General features: G+C 46.8%; 1 protein-coding gene across 1 annotated transcript in view; it reads right to left on the bottom strand.

Moving 5' to 3' along the window:
- Positions 1 to 15208: 15208 nt before the first annotated feature.
- MAP6 (microtubule associated protein 6) overlaps positions 15209 to 25400 on the bottom strand; it is a gene marked incomplete at both ends in the record, with an annotated part of 39766 nt that continues 29574 nt past the window's right edge. Inside the window, one exon of the mRNA XM_079547743.1 lies at positions 15209 to 15278. Coding sequence (XP_079403869.1) covers positions 15209 to 15278 — 70 coding nt within the window. The remainder of the gene's footprint in view (positions 15279 to 25400) is intronic.

Here is a 25400-nt window from a genome sequence, read left to right as displayed (position 1 = left end):
CTGCTCACCCCAGAGAAGTGAAGGCTGATGTTTTCCGAACCTCACTCTGTGCTGAGTAACACACGACAGTGATGGATCTGCTGGTGGCGAGGTGAAAGGGCTGACTCTGACATTACCTGGGCAGCAGGAAAAAGCTTATTTCTGGGGTCATGAATAAGGTCCCTTTGCTGCAGGTCCAAGCCAGCCCCATGGAAACTGCATTTCACAGATGCAGTCTTACTGCCTGCACACATTGCTCTGGAAATGACTTTTATAAAGATTAATTGGTATGAGAAAACAAACAGAGAAACCAGGAAGGGAGGTAATTATCCAGCATGCACAGTAAATTAAACCTCCAGGTTTGGGTTACTTTCAGAAAGGGCCTGGACTAAAGGCATAAACCAGAATGAATGGATGTGGAAATCATGAGAGTTTTCAGGAAAAGGAGTGGAGAAATACATTTCCAAGGGCTGGAAACAGGAATCAGAGGTGCTCAAACAAAGCGCCTTGCAGAAGTCAGTGGGGGAAAGAGGATAACCAGAAAAGCAAGTCCACGGGAACGTGAGCTCCTGACAAGGTGGCTTCCATCCCTCTTTACAGAAAGGCTGGATTATCTGTGTTAAACTCATCAGAGAGCAGCATTCTAAGGAAGATACAATCTAGCAGGAAGCTTGTTGCTGAAAGCATCCAAATTCAATGGCTACAGAGCCCCTCCTGATCCCTGAGAGCTGTGCCTCAGAGACACAAGGTAGGATTAATGAGTCCTCCAACATTAATAGATACAGGAACAGCCTGAGGCAAGCCCTGCGTGAATGGATGAGCTCAGATATGGAAAGGTTGTGTGATCTTCTCATGGCTGTAGGGAAATCTCTGCAAGGCCCTCAGTAATGCTCTGCAGTAAGACCGAATTTCTGCTACCAGATTCATTCCTCTGCTGCTCCTCATTTCTGTGCCTTCCTTGGGGCTGAATTTGACCCAAGTCTTGGTTGTGAGCTTTGGGTGCTCCCCACCCACATTGATGCCCATGATACAGATGAAGGAAAGAGTGCACCTTGTGCCCTCAAGCAAAGGTACCTCCTAGCAGACTTCTCTCCCATATCCAAAGTGCCCAAACGGTGTGAGGCAAGGCATGTGGCTCTGCTCTGGGGTAGGAAGTTATGACATTGGAAATCTCCTTTATGAGGCAGCATTTTTATTAGATGGGTCCCGTTCAGAGCTCAGTGGGAACAGGAGATGGATGGGAGGGAGGAATGATTATTTGGTGGTAATAAACCCAGAGCAAACCCCACCACACACTTCTGCAGCTCCTTGGTGTCCTTAAGCTTCCCGCCTCCCAGTCTGCATAAATCTTCCTTCCCTCTCCCAGTACTGGGCTCTGAAAATGAGGGAAGCTCAGCTGTAACCAAACAGCATGGTCCATGGAAGGAGGAAGAAATGGGGCTGGCACCTGGTGACACTGGGGACTGTGCAGGTAAACAGTCTCATTTAGAGGGAGGTAGGTTAGGGGTCACATGGATGGAAGGGATGAAGGGGTAGGAGGGTTGTACAGGTGTAGATGTGGACACACCACATCCACAGAATGGCTTGCATTGGAAGGGAGCTCAAGGATCACGAAGCTCCAACCCCCCACCAATGCAGGGCCACCAACCTCCCCATCTCACAGCAGCCCAGGCTGCCCAGGGCCCCATCCAACCTGGCCTCCAACACCTCCAGGGATGGACGGGGCATCACAGCCCCTCTGGGCAGCTGTTCCAGCAGCTCCCAGCTCTCAATAATAACCAAGAGCCATTAAGTGCAGGCAGCTCTGTGTGCAGACATCCATGTTTTGAGCACACAGTAGGTTTGCAAGCACCAAAGACTCATGCAAATTGGGGCCAGCGAGACAAACACATTCATTTGTGAAGTCAAGCTCAAGATTTGTCTGGAAGGGATGAATGATGGATGACTCTACAGGAGGATAGTAAACCTAATAAATGAATAGAGAAGTGATCTAATACCTCCCTTTTCATTTTGTAAGTACTGTGATCTTAGAGGATATTTAGTGGCTGTGAATAATAAACAACAGTTCTCTAAATGAAAAAAAAAAAATAACATGTAAAATAGAAATATACCCATTGAAATTCTTCATTGAGGAAAAAAGAGAGAAAATCAGCTCACTCTGTATTTTTCCTGTGTGAACAAAGGGACAGGGTTTAGTGGCCATGGTGGTGATGGAATGGTGGTTTTACTTGATGCTCTTAGTGGTCTTTTCCAACCTTAATGGTTCCACCATTCTGTAACAGCCACATTTGACTAAGCAGGGACTTTTACAGTGTGACATCACCATGACCACGTGGGCCAGATGAAACTTCTTATCTTTGGGACAGATTCTCAGCTGCATCTGCAGCTCTTTGACGTGGTGCGAAAGGGAAAAGGCTGCACTGTGGGCTGTGCCGTCCCCCAGAACAGCCCCGAAGGACTCATTCAGCAGCCAGATGGGAGATGCAGGAGAGGGAAGAGTTAACAGCCAGACACTTTCAGCAGTAAGTCATCTGCCTGCTGTGCATCAGCAAAAGCTCATCTCCATTCATCACAGCTCAGGAAGCAAAGAGCTTTCGTCTGGCTGGCTCTGCCAACCGCCAAGGGCTGAGCAGCTTGTTCTGCTCCACAGACGAGCTGGGCTGTCCCTCGTGCTCTTTCCATGCTTAAATTTTGATTGAGAATTGCACAGGGCCATCTTCCTCTCACAGAGGTGTTATTTGAAGACCTTGTTTCCTTAAGCAAGGCTGGATGGCAATGGCTAAGCTCCACGAAAGGCTCACAGCAACGCTGGGGTATGGGACCTCCCAGCACCTCTAGCCTGACGTGAACCAAGGATGCTTTGGCTCCAACATCCCAACATCCACTCCATCATCGTGGAGCCAGGATTTTGGCTCCTTTATCCTTATGGCTCCCTTCCAACTCGGGATATTGTATCATTCTACAATCCTCATCAAGTAACTACTTACTCTCCATATCTCCATAACATCTCTTCCGATGGCCAACAAGCTCCAAGGCCAATTCAGACAAAAATCTACCTACAAGTACGTGAGCAAGGGCTGGTTTTCCTTATTCCCACTCTGTTTAGACAAGACCGCATATCACTTCGGGAGTTTCTTGTCAATATTAGTGGTCAGAGGATCATTTCCTCTTGATGCTGATGCATTTGAATCACATTAAGCACCGAGTGACACTTTTTTGGCCCAAGAGTTTATTTACAGGAAAACAAATGCAATTCTAAGGATTATTCAGAGCCGGATCATTTCAGCCGAGCAGGAGGTGTGGTCTCCGGTTGGTTGGCTTTTTAGAAAGGAGTAAACATTTTGTTTTGACACTTTCAAAGTGAACCACACTGCGCAGAAAAAGAAATCAGAATTCGTTATGGCATCTCCCAGTCACATTTTGTTAAGCATAGAATCCAACAGGGAGAATTATTTCTGCCTTCTTCACTTCTCTGCGCATAAACCCTGGCCAGAATCGAACATAAGGTACGCAGGAAAAGTTGCTGTGGTGTTCAGAATAAGAATTAGTAATTTGGCTTTTGGGGGCAGTCCAGGTCTATTAAAGAAATAGCAGCAATTTTCCTTACTTTTGGCCTGACTGTGCATCGGAATCATCGATAACAAGAACTCACCTATTTCTGCTGCCACAAAGCTTTTTAGCATCCTGCTGTGCAGAGAATGAGAGCACAGTGGGAGATCCCAGAGGAGGAGAAGAGGGGCAGATGTAAGCAGGTTTGTTTGCATAGGGTTATCCAAAGAAACGATGCAATGGCTGGTGCCATTGCAGGACCACTCTTGACCACCTTTGAAAGGTCGTGGTGACTGGGAAGGTTCCTGAGGTCTGGAAGAAAGAAAACATCACTCCTTTTTTCAGTAAGAGCAAGAAGGAGGAACTGCAGGTTGGCAGGAACTGGCTGTATACATCGTGATGGAGTAAACTGTAAATATTTGAAAGGATGTGAAGGATAGGAACAAGATGTTGAGTAATTAACATGGATTTACAAAGGGGAAATCATATCTAAACAGCCTTATGGTCTCCTTTGATGAGATGACTGGCTTGAATGAGCAGAGAACAGTGGATATTGGTTATCTCCACTTCAACAAGGCTTTCAGTGCTGTCTCCCATAGTATCCAGCATTACAGGCAAACTGCTGAAGTGCAGACCTGATGACTGGACAGTGAGTTGGCCTGAAAATGTACTGAATGGTACCTAGAGTGCTGTATCAGTGACAAAAAGCCCAGCTGAAGGCCACTGACATTGGAACCATTGCTATTCAAACACTCTGTCAGTAATCTGGATGATGGGTAGATTGCATTCAGCAAACTTGAATCATGTGACAGAACCATGGAACTCCAGTCATACAACCATAAAATCATGGAGACATAGAAGCATGGAACAGCTTGGGTTGGAAGAGACCCAAGGTCCAGGGAGGGTAATTCTCCTCTGCTCATCACTGGTGAGTCACGTGTGGGGCGCTGGGTCCAATCCAGGGCACTTAAGGACAAAAAAGGACGTGGAAATACAGGAGTGAGTCAGTAAAGACCACAGACACAGGCTGGAGCATCTCTCCTATGAGGAGCAGCTGAGATTTCTTATGCTGGAGAATGGAAGACTGAGAGAAGAGCTTTATCAAGGAGCAAAATAAATACCTGATAGGGCAGAAGTGAAGACAGAGCCAGGTTCTTCTCAGTAGAGATCATCAGAGAACAAGCAGCAATGGACACCAATTGAAATGCCTAAATGCCATTTAAGCATAAGGAAAAGCTCTTTTCCTGTGCATCAAATACTGGGACAGGCTCTCCAGAGAGGCTGTGGATTCTCCATCCTCAGGGATATTTGAAGACAAAGAGCTCACCAAGCTCCTCCAGCTGACTGCTTTGAGCAGGGAGCTTGGACAAGGCGGCCTGGTGTACCTGCCTACCTCAGTGATTCCCTGGTTGTGTAATTCTATGAAAACTGACCCATTTCCAATCCAGTGCTAACACCTTTGGCCTCACAGGCTGAACAACGAATGGCTCTCTTGGTTTTCAGGCATCTCAGAGCAATGCATGCAATAGCCTACAATTTGTAAGCCGCATGGACAAATGTGGGTTCCTGTAAGAGTATACTTGGAACTCCCAGGGCTGTGCTTTCATACGGCCCAGGTTTCGGCAGCAATATTGTCTTAAGTGCTTCCTTTATTACCCTCTCAGCTAAGAAAACTGTAGAGGTCATCCATTTGTTAAGGCTGACATGGACTGAACTGTGAACCAGCAGAATCAAGGGACAGGAACAACACTACCATCAAAATCTTTGTGTTGTCGGACCAGGTCTTAAAATTAATATTTTTACAATTAGATTCCAGTTTGATTCCTCCTTTGGGAACCTGTGTATCTTCGGGAGTGGGTCCAGGATACACCTATGGAGAGGAAAGGGGAAAGCAAGGGGAGCAGGGCTGTTTGTCAGCAGCTGGGCTGGGTGTTGGTGTCAATGGATAATTGCTGCAGCTGCATCCCATTTTTATAGAGGGGGTGGAAGGGGGGGAGATGTGTAATTTTAAATGAGATCTTCCCACAGATTTGAGGCATCCTGATGCTGTGGTTTTCTCATGAATAACAGAATAATTGTCAGTCTTAAGCACTGACAAATCTTCATAACAACGTCTCATAACAGAGAGGAAAAAAAGGGATTGTCTCTGCTGCGTTCATATCACTACTGAAGAAATAGATTACGTATTTTGTCTGGGACCAGGTATGCAATGAATGGCATAGTGATGGAGTTTCTGGCTTCGTATTTATGGCAGTTGTGCTTCTTCTGAATTAGAAAAAAAAGGGAGTACATGGATTGGGAGAAAAAGAACTGCAAGAATACATCTTCTTCTGGGAAGGAAGTGGGGAACGCAGAGAAACCAGAGGAAGGAAACATTTTCTGCATTTTTTGGCTTGATTCAAGGCTAAAAGTGCTGGAAGCGCCCCAGGTGGGCTCAGGCTGTGCCAATGCTCCCAGAAATCAGCTGCCATCCTCCGGGGCTGAGACTAGAGAAGATTTGGGAAAAGAAGCCAAAATGTTATCAAGGGAGACGTCTGACATTTTAACCAAAAGCGTAGAAAGAAATATCTGGTTTCTTAACTGAGGCAATGTCAGAGGGGAAAACACAGAGCACCTAATCTGGCAAACAGAAGGATATCTTGCCCCATCCCTATCCCTCATGTCCTGGCAAGGACTCCTTTGGAGGTGTGCTATTCCTTGGCATCGATTTGGATGCCACCCTGTTCCTGTCTCTTCCCCACCCCTTCTCCTTTTATTTTACTGCCAACCTTGCCCCCATCTCTGCTTATAACCTAAACCACAGAGAAGAAAGTGGCAAGAAGACCACACAAGGTGATACTTCTTAACGACTGGATAGTGATAGGACAAGGGGGAATGGTTTGAAAGTGAGACAGGGGAGGTTTAGGTTGGATATGAGGAGGAAGTTTTTGAGCCAGAGGGTGGTGAGGCACTGGCACAGGTTGCCCAAGGAGGCTGTGGATGCCCCATCCCTGCAGGCATTCAGGGCCAGGCTGGATGTGGCTCTGGGCAGCCTGGGCTGCTGGTTGGCCATTCTATGGTTCTGTGACTCTTCTGACTGAGATCATAATTATAACAGTCTCAGATTTCCAAATGCAAATGTCATCTGTGGCATAAGCGCGTAAGATATTGCCCAAGGCAAAGGTGCATTTCCAGGCATAATTTTTACAGAGCTCTTTGAAAGTGCTGGAGACAGTACCAGCTGGTACCCCTTCATCCTGTTTGTTTTCCATGATTAAATGTGGCAGAATGGCTTTTCCAAAGAGCTCAACATCCCTTCAGCTGCCCGTTGTTCCAGAAGCGCGCGTGTCCCCATTCAGTCCTCAGAGCTGTCATAGAATCATCACTGCTGGAAAAGACCTCCATGATCCCCAAGTCCAACCCCAGCCCACCCCACCATGCCCACTGACCGCATCCCTCAGTGCCACATCCCCATGGTTCTGGAACACCTCCAGGGATGGTGACCTCCCCAATCCCAGGGCAGCTGTGCCACTGCATCTCTACTATTTGGAGAAGAAATTTTCCCTAATACCCAACCTGACCCTCCCCTGGCACAACATGAGGCCATCACCTCCCATCCTATCACTGTTACCCAGGAGCAAAGGCTGACCCCCCCTCACCACAACCTCCTCCCAAGAGCTGTAGAGCCGTGAGGTCTGCCCTGAGCTCCTCTGCCCCACGCTGACCCACGCATGGCTTAGGTGGCCATCAGCACTTCTGAAAATGAAGTCCTGTCTGCACAAATGCATTCTTGGCTTGCTTCACATCAGACTAGAATGAAATCCAAACTACACCCGGTTGGGTGATCATTGTAGATTATAGAGTTGTACGTCACAGCTCATATAATTTGAAGCACATTTACAACATCCTTCTGATTTCAAGCCATTTGCCTTTTTTATTCCTTGGCTTAGCAATGAATTGTTGAATTTCTCTCCTTCCTCTGCACGGAATCATATTATAGAATGATAGAATGGTTTGGGTTGGAAGGGACCTTTAAGATCATCCAGTTCCAACCCCCTGCCACAGGCAAAGCTGCCCCCCACCAGATCAGGCTGCCCAGAGCACATCCAACATGGGCTTGAACACCTCCAGGAATGGCCAGAGAAACAGGATAGGTGAGATGATCTAGGAGGAAAAATTCCATGGTTGATTTTTAGGACCTTTTCAGGCAGAGCTAATAAGGTACTAAAAACATTTTGTTTTGAAACTCAGAGAACTGCCTGTCAAAACCTTCTCTGTTCAGCATCCCCAATTATAAACATAAGAAACAATGGCAAAAAAAAAAAAAAAAGGATGGTGGGCACCTTCTCTTAAAGCGAAGAAGTACAGAAAATGAACAAGAGAAACTGAAACCTGCCTAGAAAAATACATAGCAACTGGGGAAAGGAGAGCAAAGCAGTGCTGCAGTGGGAGTGGAGGAATCCTTGCAGCGAGTTAGAGCCATCAATAAACAAAGACAGTAAAATCCTTACAAAGAATGTGTTGCATGCTGTATTTTCCCCACGTGCCAGTCACAAAACATCTTGGTGTCATCAACAACAAAAGGTGTAAGTCAATCACGTAAGGAAACGCTTCAACCAGTAGCTACCAACTGGATGACCTCTGAAATCAGTGATGGCCTTTGGGTCTTTTGAGCAGAGATTCAGGGAGCCTGCTACAAGCCTCGGCACTGTTTTGCGTTTCCCCCAATGATCTGAAAATAAATATCAAATCACTGCTGACATAAGTGGCAGACAGCACGACGGCAGCCAGCAGAAAGAATATGATGAGTCACACGGAGCAATCTGGAATGGCTTGGGGCTGCGCAGCCAGAATGCGTCTTAATAAGGCCAAAAGCCAAGTCAGAAGCTGGGAAATTGCAGGAGGTCATGGAATCATAGAATGGCCCGGGTTGGAAGGGACCTCAAGGATCATGAAGCTCCAACACCTCTGCTGCAAGCAGGGCTGCCAACCTCCAGATTTAATACCAGACCAGGTCATGGCCTGAAGGCCAGAAATGGTCTCTTAGGAAGGACTGCAGTAGGTTTTTGGGTCACCAAGGGCAGGCAACCCATGTGACTGTCTGGGTAAAAAGAGATAGTGCTATCTTTTGAGAGGGGAAAGCGTTTTCTCCACCAAGAGGAGCTCCTCGATATTCAGTGGGACTATTCATCATCAGACCTAACAGAGCAAAGAGTTTTTTAAGCATCACAGAAAAGATCTTCACAAGGCATGTGGCAAATTCTCCGACTCCTGGTGCATCAGATAAAGATGAGACACCTTCCAGGACGGGATGGATTAACATTGTTAATTCTCTGCTCAGGGCATCATTGGGAAGAGCTGAAAAGCCTTGCCCACAGCTTGCCCAGAGAGGAACCATCTGCACAAGTGTGGCTGTGGTGAGGGTTGCAGGAAGCTTCCCACTCCTGCAGACCCACTAACCTATTTTTACTTGTGCACGACTGGAAAGCCAAGCTCTGAGTGCTCTCACCCACGTCGCATTTCTTCCATATGCAGTCATTTCAGGACCCGTTCAGTCATTTCACAAAGCAAAGCAAAGCCTTCCCTTGCCAGATGCAGCTCGTACTACAGAGTGGGTGGCATGGAGGAGTGTTGCTGCTGCTAGCCCAGGCGGGTGGGCTGGGGAAGTAAACTGGGGTTCATTCAGCTCTGAGGAAGAAACAAAGATCAGCTTTTTCAAACTCTGTGTTTAATGGTTGGCCTGGGACTCAACTGTCACACGCAGGTCTGTGAGCTGGGTGGTGGCACCCATTTGCAGACATGCATGGTCAGTGCAGATCCCAGCTGGGCGTAAGGACTGAGGGTCTTCTGGATGACCAGCACAACGAGTCTGGATGTTTTGGAGGGAGGTTCCCTTAGTGGGAGCAAATTCTAGCACTGAGGGTTGGCGTTGCTGTTGTGTTGGGTACCAGGAAACATTTCTTCTCCAAAAGATTGGTGATGCAGTGGCACAGCTGCACAGGGAGCGTTGGGTTGGGGTCACCATCCCCGGGGGTGTTCAGAACAGTGGGGATGTGGCACTGAGGGACGTGGGCAGTGGGCATGGTGGGGTGGGCTGGGGTTGGGCTTGGGGATCTTAATCATCTTTCCAATCTCTGGAGATGTTCAAGACCTGCCTGGATGCCTACCTGTGTGACCTGGTGTAGGGAACCTGCTTTGTCAGGGGGGTTGGACTCAATGATCTCTGGAGGTCCCTTCCAACCCCTACAATTCTGTGATTCTGTGATATCAGCTTAAGTGATGGAGCAGTGCAACCTCGACGTATCGTTAGGGATAATGCATTTCTATACTGAATTAAACTGGTCATCTTTCCAGTGTAGCAGGGCCAATTCCATCTGGATCAGAGGAGAGGTAGCAGAGACCTCATAGCCAATGACACCATGGACTGATATGGAATGTCTGGAGTGTCTTTTAGACATACATATAGAACATAGATATATACTCAGCCTTTCTTCATTTTATGTTCTCCTAGGGCCAGGCTCAGTCTGCTCATAAGAGTGTACCTCCATTTTTAAAAAATTCCCTGCACTTCTAAGCCAGCACATTTGCAGCAGGAACCTGATCAGAAGGCAACAGAGCCATGGGTCATGGTAGAGACAGAAAGAAAGCAGCGTATTTTGGTGTGTTTAACCCCCAGAATCAGCAGAGATGAAAGACATGTCTTCACGGAGAGCAATATTAATGAGTTGTAGAAGACCAGAACTTCATATCTGTAAGGGAGATATCAGCTTAACCATAAAGGTGTTGGCAAGTAAATAGCGGCCAGACCCAGCAATAAGCAACCTGTTATGAAGTCATGATCAATGGATGCCCAAGGTTGGGGCGTCTGTGCCAATGCAGGACTGTGACAACCTCATTTTTCCAGCTTAATGCATCAGTGGATGCTTTGTGTGGGGCAAACTTTCCCAATGTGACAAATGCATAAGAAGATTTTTCTCAAGCGATGATTCTTGCTTTGCTGAAAGGATCTCTACAGAAGAAAGCTGGGGAGACTCCCAGCTTTGTGTAATGCGAAGTGACTCCAACATTTGGAGCAGGCAAGTTGGGAGGCCCAGATGCTGTAGGTGGGCAGGATTCTCCTGATTTCTGGTATAAGCAAGGGGAGTTTCTTCATCTTTTCAATCCAAAATCCACCTACTTGCACTGGATATAAGGGAATTCACGTGCAAAGGAACAAGAGGTTAATTGTTCTTTTGTTTCCCTCACTGGAAATCTAGCATCACATTTGTCCTTCGTTTTTCAGCAAAGGACGTGTCAGAAATCCAGCACTGAACAACTGGATTACTTGCACTGAAGAGATGGTATTGCCCTTCTTGTCTACACAGCTCCCTTAGGGACACATATCTGTCATTTCAGAGAAAACTGGGTGAAAACTTCCAAAATTTCCCATTATGAGAGGAAGCAGCTTTCCATCCTCCAACCCAGTACTTTTGAACTCAGTCTTTAAAAACAAAAGCCTGTCCTAATTCAAGTTAGAGCATATATTTTCATGTCCATACAGATATTTGAGGAGCACTCTAACGCTTTGAGCCCAAAGTTTGCTTGGGAAAAGGGACAGACACCATGGGCAGCATGGCAGTATGGGGAGCACCAAGATTTTCCCGTATCTCCTTGTGATGCTTTGAAGCACAGCTTCAGGTTAACCTTTTCCTCACACTTTTCACTAGAGCATCCAACCTTTTCCATTATGCCATGCAAATGGAGACGAATGAAAATGTCACTGAAGTAATTATGAATAATACACATGAATAATAACAAACAGAAGCAGCAAATCCATTAGTCACCCCTTCCTGAGCTGCTTACAGGAGGGAGGACAGCTGTGCATTCCTGGAGACAGCGCTTACAAAAGTATCTATTGAGACAAGGTGTCTTAGCATCATAGAATCACAGAATGGCTTGGGTTGGAAGGGACCTTGAGGGAGCTACAAGACTTCCATGTGAAATCCACTTCCCTCTCCTAACAAAGATATCTCCTGCCAACTTTGTCTCACAGTTATCTGCAGTCCAGCAACATCAATTCATGATACAGTGGTGGTGATCAGAACCCAGCTATAGCATCTTGTCAGCTAATTCAGCTTCCTCCTTCCCTTGAAACTCGTGGCTTATCTTGCATCAAAACACCACTGGGGACAGTGCCTTCCAGCCCATCCCCATTCCATTACCCCAACACAGAAAAGCCATTTCAGGATGGTGATTTCATTATACATCATTGATAGGAGATAAATTATTAAAGCAGATTCATAAAAAATGAAATACATTTTACACAGAGAAGGAGTCCTGACAGTAACCTAGATCTGTCACTAAAACTGATTGCCACCACACAGGAAAACCTGCCTCTCACTGGAGCAGAGAGGGGCAAGTGATGAAAGATGCATGAGGATGGAAGAAGAAAGTGACTGAAGTGACAAAGCAGAGATAAACACATCAAGGCAATGGAAACAAAAGGGAGAAGACAATGGAGGAAAGGGAGAGTGAATGGAGGTTAAATAATTCAGGTCAGGATTTTTGAAGAAACAAGGGAGGATGTCACCTATCAATCACTGGAAAATATAACAAGAAAACACCATTCACAGCATTAGAGAGAGCTGTGGGGCTTAGCCATTCACCCAGACCTTCATTGGTGTAAACCAGCCACGAGCAGATATTCTCTGGATATCTGCCCCCTCTTGAGGAAGTGGCTCGTAAGTCAGATGGGTAAAATCCAACAGATGCAACTCCGCAGTAGTTTTGGCATCTGCAGCACTAACAAGCACTAACTAACTAACAGCACTAGCATTTGTGGTCCTCAAACCCTAATAAAAATCCCCCCTGACAGCTCTCCTCTCCCGTCACCTCATTAACCCTTCAGACTAGGAGTTTTGCATCATCAATTTGTGTTAATGCCCTCGGTGCCTCCCATGACTTTTATGCAGCTCCTCGGCCACAGGGATGCTTTTCCCTGGAAAGCAGTGCAAGGCCTCCAAGCTGTGCATCCAGAGTCCTGCAAAGAGTGAAATCAAGTCTGAAAAATGCTCCTGACCATTTTCCTCTTCTTCTTCTCTTGGGGTTTGTCGTTCATGGCCCAGTTTTATTTCCCAGCCCCCGGGGCAGAACAAAGAGCTTTGCCTCCTGCCTCTATCTCCCTCTGCTGCAGTTCGTATCTGATCTGGAAATATTCCCTTCCTTCCCTTGCTCTAATTTCTGGTCTCCTCTTGTGCTGCTCTTATTTTAGCCTCAGCTTTGCTCACTTGAGGGATTCCCTCCCCTCCATCAGCCTCACACTGCTGACACAAAGCACAGCCACGGCTGTACAGGTGTACCAAGCACACTAAGGATGAAAGCAACCCTGCAGAACTCAGCTGCACTGAGTTTGTCTTGCTGGTGGGAGCATAATTCCCATTAATGGCATCTATTACACCAGCACCTCAGGGTAAGTGAAAGATGGGCAGAGCAGTGAGAAGCCCCACATGAGGGAAACTCCTGGCTCAAATGCTTCAAAATCTGAAGAGAGAAGCATGGTGAGAAATGAAGTACAGCTCCCTGGGTGGGCAGTATGATGGTTGGTAATGAGAGTGGGAGAGAGCTGAGTGGAGGGAACTGTGTAGGGGAAATAAAGTGAGATGGAAGGAAAAGTGAAGGAAGCAAGAATTTATGGCAGCAGCTGTCACCGGGAGGAGGAGGAGGGAAGTATTGGAACAGAAGAACAGAACATATCAGGGCACAGAAACTGTTAGCATTTCTTAACAAACTGACTATTCCTGCTTGTGGCAAAATCATTGGATCCCAGAATGGCTTGGGTTTGGAAAGGACCTCAAAGATCATCCAGCTCCAACCCCCCTGCTGCAAGCAGGTCTCGTTTAAAGACCATCCAGCCCAACTCCTCTGCAATGAACAGGGACACCACAGCTAGATCAGGTTGCCCAGGAAATATCAGTTCCCACCATTGAGGTCTGCTTTACTATATTTAGGTAAGATTCTCAGCTGATTTTCCCTTTGAACATCTGATCCACAGACAAGGATTGGCTCCAAGGCATCAGGAAGCAACAGCCCCCATGGCCACGGTCCCAGTGCCCTGGGATACCTGCAGCTCTGGGCATCTGGAGCAAAACTTCCTGCAGGCCTCCGACGTCTGGCGCTGACATTTTGGATGGAGCTCCTCTCTAATAATTGTGTGATCATGGTAATTAGACAGAAAATAAAATTAATAACTTAATCATGTGTAACAAGGACCCTTCAGCTAGTAAGCGAGGCGCACACTCAGCGCTATTATTCACAGGCATGTAATCTACTTTCCTTTGTGCTGAATATTTCATCAGTTACTATTCACATCTTCTCAGAGGTGCTTTGCAATGGTTCAGTGATTGGATTTGCTCTGATTTCTTCCTGGCTTGTACAAATCATGTCACAAGAAATATTCCTCTGTGTATAATTCCTTTTAACAAGAAAAGAGGAATCTTTCCAACCTTGCTGTTGCCAAGAAGAACTCACACTACAGATCTCTGGAGCTCGAGGTGTGTTTAGGTCACTACTTTGCCTCCCAGGTCCTTTGAGTAGATCCCACCGTTTTGGCACCTTTGGGATTTTGGACATCACAGAGCAGCAGTACAACAAACAGCAAAAGTAGTCAAGGGTCTCTGCAGCTGAAGGAGACTGGATCTACTACAGGTTGGAACTCCTTTTAAAGTTGGTCCAGCCATGGCTGGAATTACTCTTGATTTACTCTTCACGACACAGGAGTTTGAATGCAAGGAGCATGTGGGAAGAGGAGGTGTATCAGGCCCAGAGACTTGTGATTACACTTTGAACTGCTTGAATGACTTCTCCAAGCCCAAGGCAGTTTCTTTCTAAACAGGACCCAGCAAACCAGCCTCTGGTTTTGGTGCTGCCACGTTCTATGGATGATGCCCATCTCTCCCCACCTCTGATGCCTTGAGGTATAGCCTTGAGTAAGTTCAAGAGGGAAAAGCAGCCTTCTGCTAAAAGTTAGGGCTTGTGGAAAGTTAAATCCCTGCTCCAAGCGTGACAACACCCTGGTCTAAACCTAGAAGTGTTCATTAAAGTCTGGATGCTTCATGTTGTTGGCCACTTATAAGGGACAGGCTGTAGGCCAGGGCTGCATCTCTCATTATGTGCTGCATATATCATATGGACACAGACAGCCTCACCCAGAAAAGAAGATGGAGATATCATAGAGTCACACAACATTATGGTTGGAAAAGACCCTTAAGATCATTAATTAACCCACCACCACCATGCCCCCTAAACCATGTCCCTGCAGAGCTTTCAGCCTCTCAAGGATTTTGACAAGACCTGCTGATCCTACCAGCTACACTTCCAGGATAATGTCTGAAATCCAGAATGATTCTCCCATGAGTTATGGACATGAATCTGAGTTCCCTGCTGTCCATATTAACCAGAAAACAATGAAACCAGTGCTATTCCACAGCTATGAATAAAGGGAGCATCGGACCCGTTTTCTTTTTCTGACTTTACTGAATATAAATCAAGGCACAGTCATGCTAACTGCATTATACAGATCCTGGTAATTTCTCGGTATTTGAGAGACAAGAGAAATTATCATTCAACTCTGCTCATCAGGTTTATTGTATGCCAACCAGACGATACACATTTCATGCAGACTATACGTTTGCTCCAACCGCCACTCGGAAGAAACTGCTCAACTTCATGTGCATTGCTCCTGCACTAAGGTACTTGGTTCTTGGTCTGTAGCACCAGTGATTTTTTCAGGGGTCCTGTAAGCAGAGAAAGATCATCATTGCAAAGCTGTAAGAGCAGCTGGTTCATGCCCCACAGCAAAATGCCATCCCCGAGATGGAATTTAACCCGTGACTGTTGACTCTACAGATCACTCCCCATGCAGCCCTGCATGTTTGGTATGTTCTCAAGATGGTTGGCGAGCCTGGCCCTGGTCCCTGTAAGGAGATGCTTCAAAACCCACACACAGATGCCCATTACACTGAGAGGGCTGGAGCTTCTAATTCACTTAGAACCAGGACCAGGCTCACTCGTCAGCTATGAAAAATGCTTGCCAATTGATTATAACCTGCATCAAAAGAGCACCTCGCTGTAAAATTGTCTCACAAAGAAGCAGTTTGTTTCACTTTAGGTGGGTGGTGAAAACACTACAGAGCAGGGGAGCAAGGCTCTTGTGCTGCTCAGGAAGTACCCAGTGCCTGTTACAACAGCAGGTAAAAAAGAAAGCAGAAAAAATGTGTCCTAAACCCCACCTGAGAGCATCCCTCCTCCACAGTGCCCCAAACGACCACCAGGAGGTGATGGTGACACCAAGGTGTGGGATCTCTGTTGGGATTAGCTGAGTCCCTGGGATAAAACAGGAGGGATGCCTCAGTGGAAGCACCAAGTTCAGTTATGCTACATATGCTATGGGTAAACTACAGCAAGTAAACATGAGGTGGAGCAAGAGAAAAGACGGCTCTGGAGTTGGGGCAGATGCTGTCAGAAATTTTGGATGGGTGCTGAAGGGAAGGATGGGTCTTGTTGGAGAGAGACTGGAGGTGGTGCAGAGGGAGGGACAGAAGGAAAAGACTGTGGGAAAGAGGGAAATCTGTGTTTGTTAGAAAAGAGGATCTTCAGGGCTGAGGAGAGATGGGATGGATGGGAAGGGATCTGTGAGGTTGCAGAAACCAAATGGAGAAGCGGAAGAAACATGTTCAGCTGTAAGATGGTTGCTTGGCATGGTGGTTGTGTTAAGGGATTATGGAGTTAACCTCAGTTCCCCATCCTCACCTTGGGTTTGCGTAGGGAGCAACCCCAACCCTGAGCTTAAAGGGATGAAGCAGAGGATGACACCAGGGCCAAGAGAACAGTGATCATCCTTGGCCAACAAGACCAGCAACCCAGATGTGAGACCAACGTGCCTGTGTGAGCTCATGGGGCTGCACAGCGTGGAGAGATCCTGCAGAGCAGCTCTCACTCCAATACTCACCCTCATCCTGCCCCTCGTGCTTACACTGCAGAGACTTCTGTAGCCAGATGCTGTTGGCAGAGGCCAGCATTGCCTTTTCCCAGTGTGACCAGTGGGCACTGTTTGGAGACAGCTTGTGTAGGACTGTTGTTACCAAGTCTTTCCAGCCTACAGGTTCCCATAACTGGGAATTAGGTGAGCCCAGCACCCTACAGGAAAGGATTAGGGAAAAATTCAGGGCAGCTCTTTGGAAAGCTGTCCAAAGCCTGCATATCCTCTCCAGCAGTCAACACGTCCAAAGGTATGGGCAGACCCAAAGCTGCCAGCAGCTGTTCCAGGTTCCCAGGAACAAAGCAGGTATCCACGTCTAGTCAGTGATGGTCAATGATGATGGTCTAGTCAATGATGACAGCCCAGTGAGGCCAGAGCTCAGGTCTTCCTGTGCCCGCGATGCTCCAGGCTGCAGCAGCTCAGTGCCAGATTAATCCCAACTCTTGCCTTTGCTTAGTGTTCAACCCTGCCCAATATATCTGATGAATTCCCCCTTCTCAGAGGCAGCCAGGAAAGCTGGTGCACGCTGTGCATGTCTGCAGGGTGGTTACTGCTCCATTGTCATCTCTTGGCCTATTTCCAATGACTTTGTGCATTATTCAGCCACGTAACTGGAAGAGAAGGAGACTGTGCCCCATCCCCAGCCCCCACCTTCTTCTTTGTTTGCACTGAATGCACATAATCGTACGATTGCAAAGTTCATTCAGAACCTGCTTTAAACTGGAAGGAATATAGCAGGGGGAGGAAATTACATTAATTTCCCTGGGAACTGGCACTCAAAGACAACACAGCACTGCACAGCCTCTCACCAGGAGGAGAGAATCCAGCCCTGGATACCAATATTAGGAAGAGCGCAGTGGGACGATGCAAATCGGTGGGTTGAAAAGAAACTTGACAATGAAATACAATAAATCTTAGCACACAGGCAGCAACATTTACAATTGATCTTTGGCTCAGCCAAGTGAGGGAACAGTCTGAAGACCCTTACACCAATGAGGGCCGTCAGTGGCAAGTGGAGGACCTGCTCCCTAGATTTGAGACTTTGCATTTTGGTAACCTCATATCAAAACAGGGCTGGAGATGATGTTAATCCACATCTGCAAAATTATTTTAACTCAAAGCATTTCAACTATTTGGCAGCTGTAATCAGCCCATACAGAATCACAGAATCATTAAAGTAGGAAATGAGTAGGAAGATCATCTAATCCAACAGAGCTCAGCTCCAGGCACATGAAAAATTAGAAGTTGCTTTCAAGAGCAAGTAGAAGAGATTGTCTACTGGTGCCTTACAAACAGCAGCACAGCTCCAGGCACATATGTTGAAGTCTGATGTGGAAGGGGTATTTTTTGCAAAGAATTAAGAGAAATCTGTCTCCTCTTTCCCAGATAACTGACTTTCTAGTTAGGGCCTTTGTCCAACAGAACAGCATTCGTGGTGCCTGGAAGATAAGAATTCATCAGCTCCTTGACAAACGTCTTGACAATGAGGTCAGAGAACGTGCAAAATTGCTTCTTCTGAATGCTTTATTGCATTTTGTTCAACAAAGTTTGCTTTCTGTGATAACAGAGACAGAAATAAGTCTTCTTTGTCCTGGGAAACAGCCATTGCATTGTACTCAATAATGGTCTCAGCTACATTCCTTGGAAAGGGCCACAGCTCCAGGTAGTGGGAGATGAAGCTCTAAGTTAAAGCAAGCAAATGAACAATTTCAGATGGATCCAGGTCTAACCTAGAAGATTGTTCCAGAACTTGGTTCACTTCTGTAGTCACAAGTAGAAGCCTGGAGGCAGGGGAAGCACCATGAAAGTACGGAAGTAGTGTGCAGACATGGAAGGCACTGCCTAGCACGAGCGACCTTTATTCCTTCTGTGCCTGTTCTGTATCTACACCAAAATCCCCAGGGCTTGGGGAAGTCAAGCCCAACCCAGCTGCAGGGCTCGCTTGTCCTCGACGAAATCTCCAGGCTTCAATTGTGCTTCTGCTGTACTCACAGGCTGAAGAGACCACGGATCCAACCCTGGTCTGGGATGGAAGGAGCTGATGTTCAGGGCATCTTCTGGTCCTCAAGAAGCCTCCTGTGCATCCATTTCTGAAACATCTCCTGCTTCTCAGCCAGCTTCTCTTTCTTCCCCTGAGAGCAATATCTGCTTAGCTTTCCACTTCTGCTCGCTGTTTTCTGTATTGTGCTGAGAAACATTTCCTTTCGCACCAGCTTCTCCTGAGCTACAGAAAAAAAATATTCTTCTTCTGCTCCAAGCTACAAGACTTCTCCCTTGTTTTCCTAGGTTGCATTTGTTGTGTCACCTGCCAGCCCAGGACATCTCTGCACAGCACTGGAGAAAAGTCAAACTCTTCTCAGATGCACCAAAAATGAAAAAGACAGGAAGTCATGGTGCCCTGAACACGATGGGCTCCCAAATAGACAACAAAACTTGTTCACTGAGGCTGTAAAATAATAATTTTTTAAAAAAAGGTACCACAGCACAACAAGATGAGCAGAGCCATCCCAAAAGACTACAGGTACAGAGCTGCGGTAGCAAGACCAACTGCTGAACTGGCCACAAGGACAGACAAAATGCACTGCAGACACAGCTACTGAAGCCACACCAAGAAATGAGAAAGGGCAGTCGGTCGGTGAGGTATTGTTTATTCCAAGCAGAGCACGTTACTGCACAGTACAGCAAAGAAAAAGGCTTACAGAGCAAGAGAGACGAGATCAAGCATGAGACAACAGTAACTTGGGGACGATGGAAGGAGAAGGTTCCTGGTGAAGCTGGGTATTTAGAAAGCCCTGGAGAAGATAGGATCTGGAAGTGGGAGAAAGAAAAGGGTTGGGGAAGCTGTTGTGGGACAGACAGTGAAAAGATGAAGGAAAAATAGAATCATGGAATCATTAAGGTTGGAAAAGACCTCTAAGGTCATCGGTTGCAGTCATTAATCCAGCACTGCCATCCACCACCAAACCTTGACCCCAAGCACCACATCTACACATCCTTTAAACACCTCCAAGGGTAGAGATTCCACTACTTCTCTGGGCAGCCCGTTCCAGAGCTTCAAAGAAGCACTGGATTGGATACCCACTGCCCCAAAGCACTAATCCATTAAAGGTGCCTGCTGGTTGTGTCACAGCTGACAAATCTTTTGGAGTACAAGGTGGCCACAGCCAAATTGGTTCTCAGTTGGGTAAAAAATACTGAACTAGGCTCAGAGCAGGTCAGACCCACAACCAGGGACTGCTTTCAGGATAGATTATCTTGTCCACTGGGTACTGGCACCATCAAGTGCTCCTGGGAGCTGCTTGGTTAACTGGGGCAGACCTGACTGCCGCTGTACGATGAGCTCCTCTCTACTGTGCCCTATGGAAGATGCTCCCCACCCTTGGCTGGGACCCAGACCTCAGAGATAAGAAGGGCATGTAGGTCTCTGACTCCCAAAGGAATATGGGAAGAAATATGGGTTCTTTAGAGGGGCTGGGGATTGCAGCATGGCTCAGGTTACGGGAGGGAAGGAGGTGGGCTGATGACAATAAGAGGAGTTTGGAAGTGTTCCCCCTTCTCCATCTCTCACTCAATAAACGACATTGAGGGAACGGTTATGATGCCTCTGTGCTCTCACACGCCCCTGAGGTCTGTCACTGCTCCTCATCCATCATTTTTTTGGCAGCTGGTCCACGCTGTTGGTTTCTGTGGATCAAACATCCTGCAGGGAGAACTGGCATTTTAGTGAGCATGAAGATGCCTTCCATCCATTAACAGGCTTTCTTTGTATCCTTGGGCTCACATCTCCTCCACACGACAGTCCTGATTAGGGAACTGTGTCCAGGGTATCCTGCAACAGAAAATAACACTGGTCACAAGCAATCTCCCCATTCCACAGAAAATGTCCAGCCTTGAAGTGCTTAGAGCTGTGTGGCCCTCACAGCCAGCAGCTGAGCTTGGGAGCAGACCCAGTCACATTAGTGGAATCACTTCCCACCCAGAAGGCTCATGTGAGTAAGAGCAAATGGAATTAGGCTGTTAAAACTCCGAGGGGATCAAACTTACCAAGAGAGCTGAAGTCGGTGTCTGCACATCACAGTATTTTGCAACAGTGCAAGAGATCTTAGAGACGTTCTTAGAGCTGAACATGGTGACATCTTCATAGTCATACCAGGGAATTCCTTTCTTTACTTCTCCTCTTCATTTCGTGTTGATGTGCTGTTGGGATTGGTGATTATTCCCTGGATGCCCAGAGGTACCAACTGTGGCAGACACATCTTCCTAAAAGGTCCCTGCAGTGGCACAGCTCTAAATAAACCCGAAATCCAAAGGATACAAGAGGCTGCTTTGCTGTAAGGGCTGACACATCAGCAGATGAAACTCTCTCTACTCATCCTTTGACCTCAGCCAAATTTTTAGTAACTCATTTCCAGCACTTTCTAGTGATGCCACTCTTCTAACAGCCTTTAGAAATTGGTGGGCAGTGCCAGTCATTAATGACCTGGCAAAGATTAATGAGTTAGACAGCAGCAGTGGATGCAGACAGGGATGACTGAAGAACAGGTCTCCAGGCCCATCATCAACCCTATCAGTCCTCGTCTCCTAGCAAAGCATCCTGCCCTCCAGGTGCAGGCTCTGTGATGATGAGCAAGCTCAGAGAGCAACAGGGCAGCGAGGGCACATTTTACAGTACTGATTGTGGGTGGCTGGCTGGGACCAGGTGGATCACACATCCACACTCCACCTTTGCATCTCAGTGGAAACATGTTTTGGCATTTACAGACAAGCCCCATTAATGACCATCTTTAACAGTGAATGTTTTCTCCAATTCCAGCTATGGAGGGGTGAAACGATGAATCCCAGGACCTACAGCTCGACTGAAACACTCCAGAACTCATGTAGGTATGCATGATAGATGAGCAGATGAAGCTGGTGGAGAAGGGAGAGGGAAGGCATGTTGATACAGCACGACATCAGAAAACAGCATGTAGTCACATGGGTAGAATAAAGTCAGAAAGTGACTTGTAAACCAGAGAGAGATGGAAAATAGCACCCAGAAACAGAAATGCAGTAGAGAGTTGGTGCTTCATGGAAGACAGAAGTGTAATGCTGGAGGAGAGATTTCAAGAGACAGCCCCAAAGCAGACAATTATTCCCAGGTTAGCAGGGATGTTACTGGAATATCCACTGAAAGAGAAAATATGGCTAAAAATAAGAACTGCAGGTAGGAGCTTAAGGGTAAAGAAAAAAAAAAACAGATGAAACTAAGAGCAGACTTCACCATTTGAAACCAAGCTGCGCCCTCAGCCCTGTTTTCCTCTTAATCAACACTTTCTCATATAGTCAGCATTGCCATTTGTACATCAATCGGCGCTCTGCATTTCCACAGATGCTGCCAAGTGCCTGGCCACATACTGAAAGGGCTCAACCCAAGCATTTCCCATCTCCTTTCAGCAAGGACTCACAGCCCTTCGACCTCTTGTGGGTCCTGCAGGCAGTCTGGGGCACAAGCAAAAGCTGCAGGCAGTCGGGAAAAGGCAAGTCATTAAAACCCACGGGGCCACAGCATCTCCCCTCCCTCCAGCTCTTGGTGGTTCCTGCTCCCTGACGCAATGCAACGCGGACACAAGCCTGCATGCGTGGCACTCACCAAATAAACCCTCTGCTCGACACGCCATGGGCACAGAGAAAATGAAAGCAAACTACCTGCTCCGTCCACACGACTTCACTGTCCATCTTCACCTTTGCAAACGCTTAGCTCTCGGGTCAGCCTAGGCTGAGGGTAGCAGCCCTCTAAAGGGAGCCAGGCCGCAACAGCTCAGTTGTCCCTACGGCAGGCATGGAAGTGGCAGCTCTAGCAACACAAATCTGATTATGATTGGAAGGGTATTCCACTTAACTGTGCTTCTTATCGAGAAAACAAGATCAAGGAGGTGGTATTCGTCTTTAGCATTTATTTATCATTGGAAAAAAAACCCTTTGAGCAAGCAAAGATCACAAGCACGTCACAATCAATTGGCTATACATTAATTTGTGTGTGTGTGTGTGTGTGTGTGTGTGAGTGTGTGTGTCATTCTCATACGAACAGCAAGAATGAAAAAGCACCACGAAGAGGAGTGCTTCACACGTTACAAGAGACAACCCGTGATATGCAACCAAACCCAGGCCACAAAATATTAATTAGACACTTCCTATCTGCCTCCAAGAGGCAAGAGTTTGTGGAATTCATGGGAGCCATGTTTTCACAGCAGACGCGTTGCAAATGAAGAAGCAGGTGATCGGTGTGCAAAGCAGTCAGAAAACAGGAGCTCGGTAAGCAATTAGCACCATTTTGCAGAAAGGAGTAACAGTACAATACAGTGAAAATGAGAAAGCAAGCAACCGACAGCATAGGAACTTTCACAGGGTAGAAAGCACGACATTGTTGGTTTTTTTTTTCTTTTTACAAGGAAAGCAAAACATATTACAAGTTAGCGGTGAAACAGAATCAGCATCGTGGTAGCTGCAAACACAGAACAGCAGAGCACTTTCCCAGTGGGATTGACAAGCTCAGAGTCCCAAGTGAACTTGAAACGGCAGAGATTTGGTCTCTCTTCTGATAAACCTGAGCGGGTCGGATGGGTGTAAAGTCAGTGGAAGGTTGAGCAGTGTGGGATTTCAGCCTGAGGCCTGACTGCTGCTGTTCCTGGCATCAAACGTACTAAAACTGTGTGCTCAGATGTATGCTGAAGACCTGGTGAGGATGGAGCAAAGGCCAGAATTTATAGCTCTATTTTGTGGCTACTGGAGATGGAGGCCCTGAGAGTTTCTCATTTTAATTCTGCAAAAATGGAAACCTTCCTAGGGTCATTCATCCCACCCAAAGAGGTGCCCAAAGCAGATCAATGGCTCTTGGAAGGTGTCTCCAGTGAAGGAGCTTTGGCTGGCTAACCCTTCACATCTAGCTTTGTAGCTGGATGCCACCCAAACATCATGCATTAAGGAAATGTGAGGCCATTTTCTGACCGCTCACAGTGCGTCTTTAATGCAAACACCACGACGGATGCTGCTCAAGGCAAAGAAGCAATCCTGAAGACCTGGAGTAGTCGATCCAGACTGTGGATTTGCTTGGTGTAGATGGTCTGAGCGTGGCTCTTACTGACATCTTTTGGGCAAAATTTGGTTCCCGTTGAATCAAGGGATAAATTACCACTGAATTCAAATCGGAGTGGTGGTAACTGCACTATCTCTTCAAATGTGAAACTTTGGGCCAAAAAATAATTCCAAGAATGGTTTTGCATGGTCTTTTCTTATGGCGTGGCGGGCTGTTGATAACTGTCTACATGCCTTCCTGACATTTTCTGCCTGCTGTGACACGTCATCTTCACAGCTGTTGCTATATCCTGAGACAAGAATGGACTTTACTGTAGAGTGTGAAGATGGCTGGAGCATCTAAATGCCAAGAAATCACACAGAGTCCTGGAAGCTCAGGCTCCTCTGGCCAGCTGTCCCTCGTGTGCTGGGGTGGGAAGAGCTGGGGACAGCACTCCCCTCTGCAAGCTCGATGCAAGCCTTTTGCTGAGCTGCTCTGCAGGCAGAGCTGAGCTTTGCACTCCAGCAGTGCTGCGGGGGATTCTGAGCACTCAGAAAAGCAATGGCCACTATGGACAGGTCAGCGTCTCCATGGAGCATGCACATCAAAAATGCATTACATTCGCAAAGATTTCCACAGTTTTACTTCCTGGAGGATTTCCCTGGTTTCCTCCTAAATATCGGAGGCTTAAATATATATATTTCTATATATGAATATATATTTTCCACATACACAACCTGACTAGCTCATAGCACACAGTTCTAACACAGCTAAGCTTGGAAATACACCACTGAATTCAGAACACTACACTTACTTATACTCAAAGCTTTAGGCTGTTAGCGCAAGGCAAACAGGACACATCACACAATACACTGAACTTGGCATTTATTCATTACTAAGGCCAGCAAATGTCACTATCTGTATATCACAGAGCTTATCTCCTCTTCCGAAACTTTCTTCAGCCTCATAGCCCATCACTCATACATGTTTCCAAAAGATCCAATTCTAACGGGGTGAGATTCCAAAGCTGAGATTCTTCACCCTCTCAGCCCACCTCTTTTCCTATTAGATAGTTTCACGTCTCTAAAATATCCTAGCAGCAAGACTTTCCTCACTCCAACATCTCTACAGCAACACAATTCTGAAATTCCTCTTCTATCGCCCCCCTGTCCCACCTCCCATCTCTCTTTGTTCTTCCCAATTGTCTGCTCTCTGAAAGTTTCTGCGTCTTAGGATGGAAACACAGAACTGCAAAAATAAGGAAGGACCCTTTATCTTGACTTGCACCCTCTCTGTGCAGTTGCTACGGGAGAGTTTCACAGCTCAGTTTGATCAGATCATAGCTAATCCTGATATATTTAAGACCAGATTCCAAGAGTTACGCAGCAAATTTGGATTGGGACCACACCTCACCCGGCTCCCACTGGCTCTATGACCCAAATTCTAGAGTGTGCTATGCCAGTCTGGCCCACCAGCATGTGGAAATCTGCCCGATCTCCTCAACATGTGAGTGCTGGCCTACTTCATACTCACTAACAAAAGGTCCCACTCTGCTTGTAGCTTCCAGACTAGTCTTGCTGGGAACAGTAAATAGCACTGAAAACCTGAGATCCTGCTTGAAGGCACTCTGAGGATCCCAGCAACTGGCTTATGGTCCTTGGTAGGGTGCTTACAAGCCAGCATGAGCTTCAACAGCCAGAGTCCAAATAACAGAGTCTGTTGGCTCCAGCCAGCCTAGGAGAGTCATTCCTTTCTACCCCTTGGAAAGTCACATTTGCAAACGAAACCTTGTTCTGGAATCTAGCTCTGTCTACTGGCACTGCAGGA

This window comes from Tetrao urogallus, assembly GCF_951394365.1.
Source record: "Tetrao urogallus genome assembly, chromosome: 1".
In the NCBI taxonomy this organism is placed as follows: domain Eukaryota; kingdom Metazoa; phylum Chordata; class Aves; order Galliformes; family Phasianidae; genus Tetrao; species Tetrao urogallus.
Note: the sequence above shows the minus strand (reverse complement) of the source record. Positions and strands in the feature narration are given on the sequence as shown.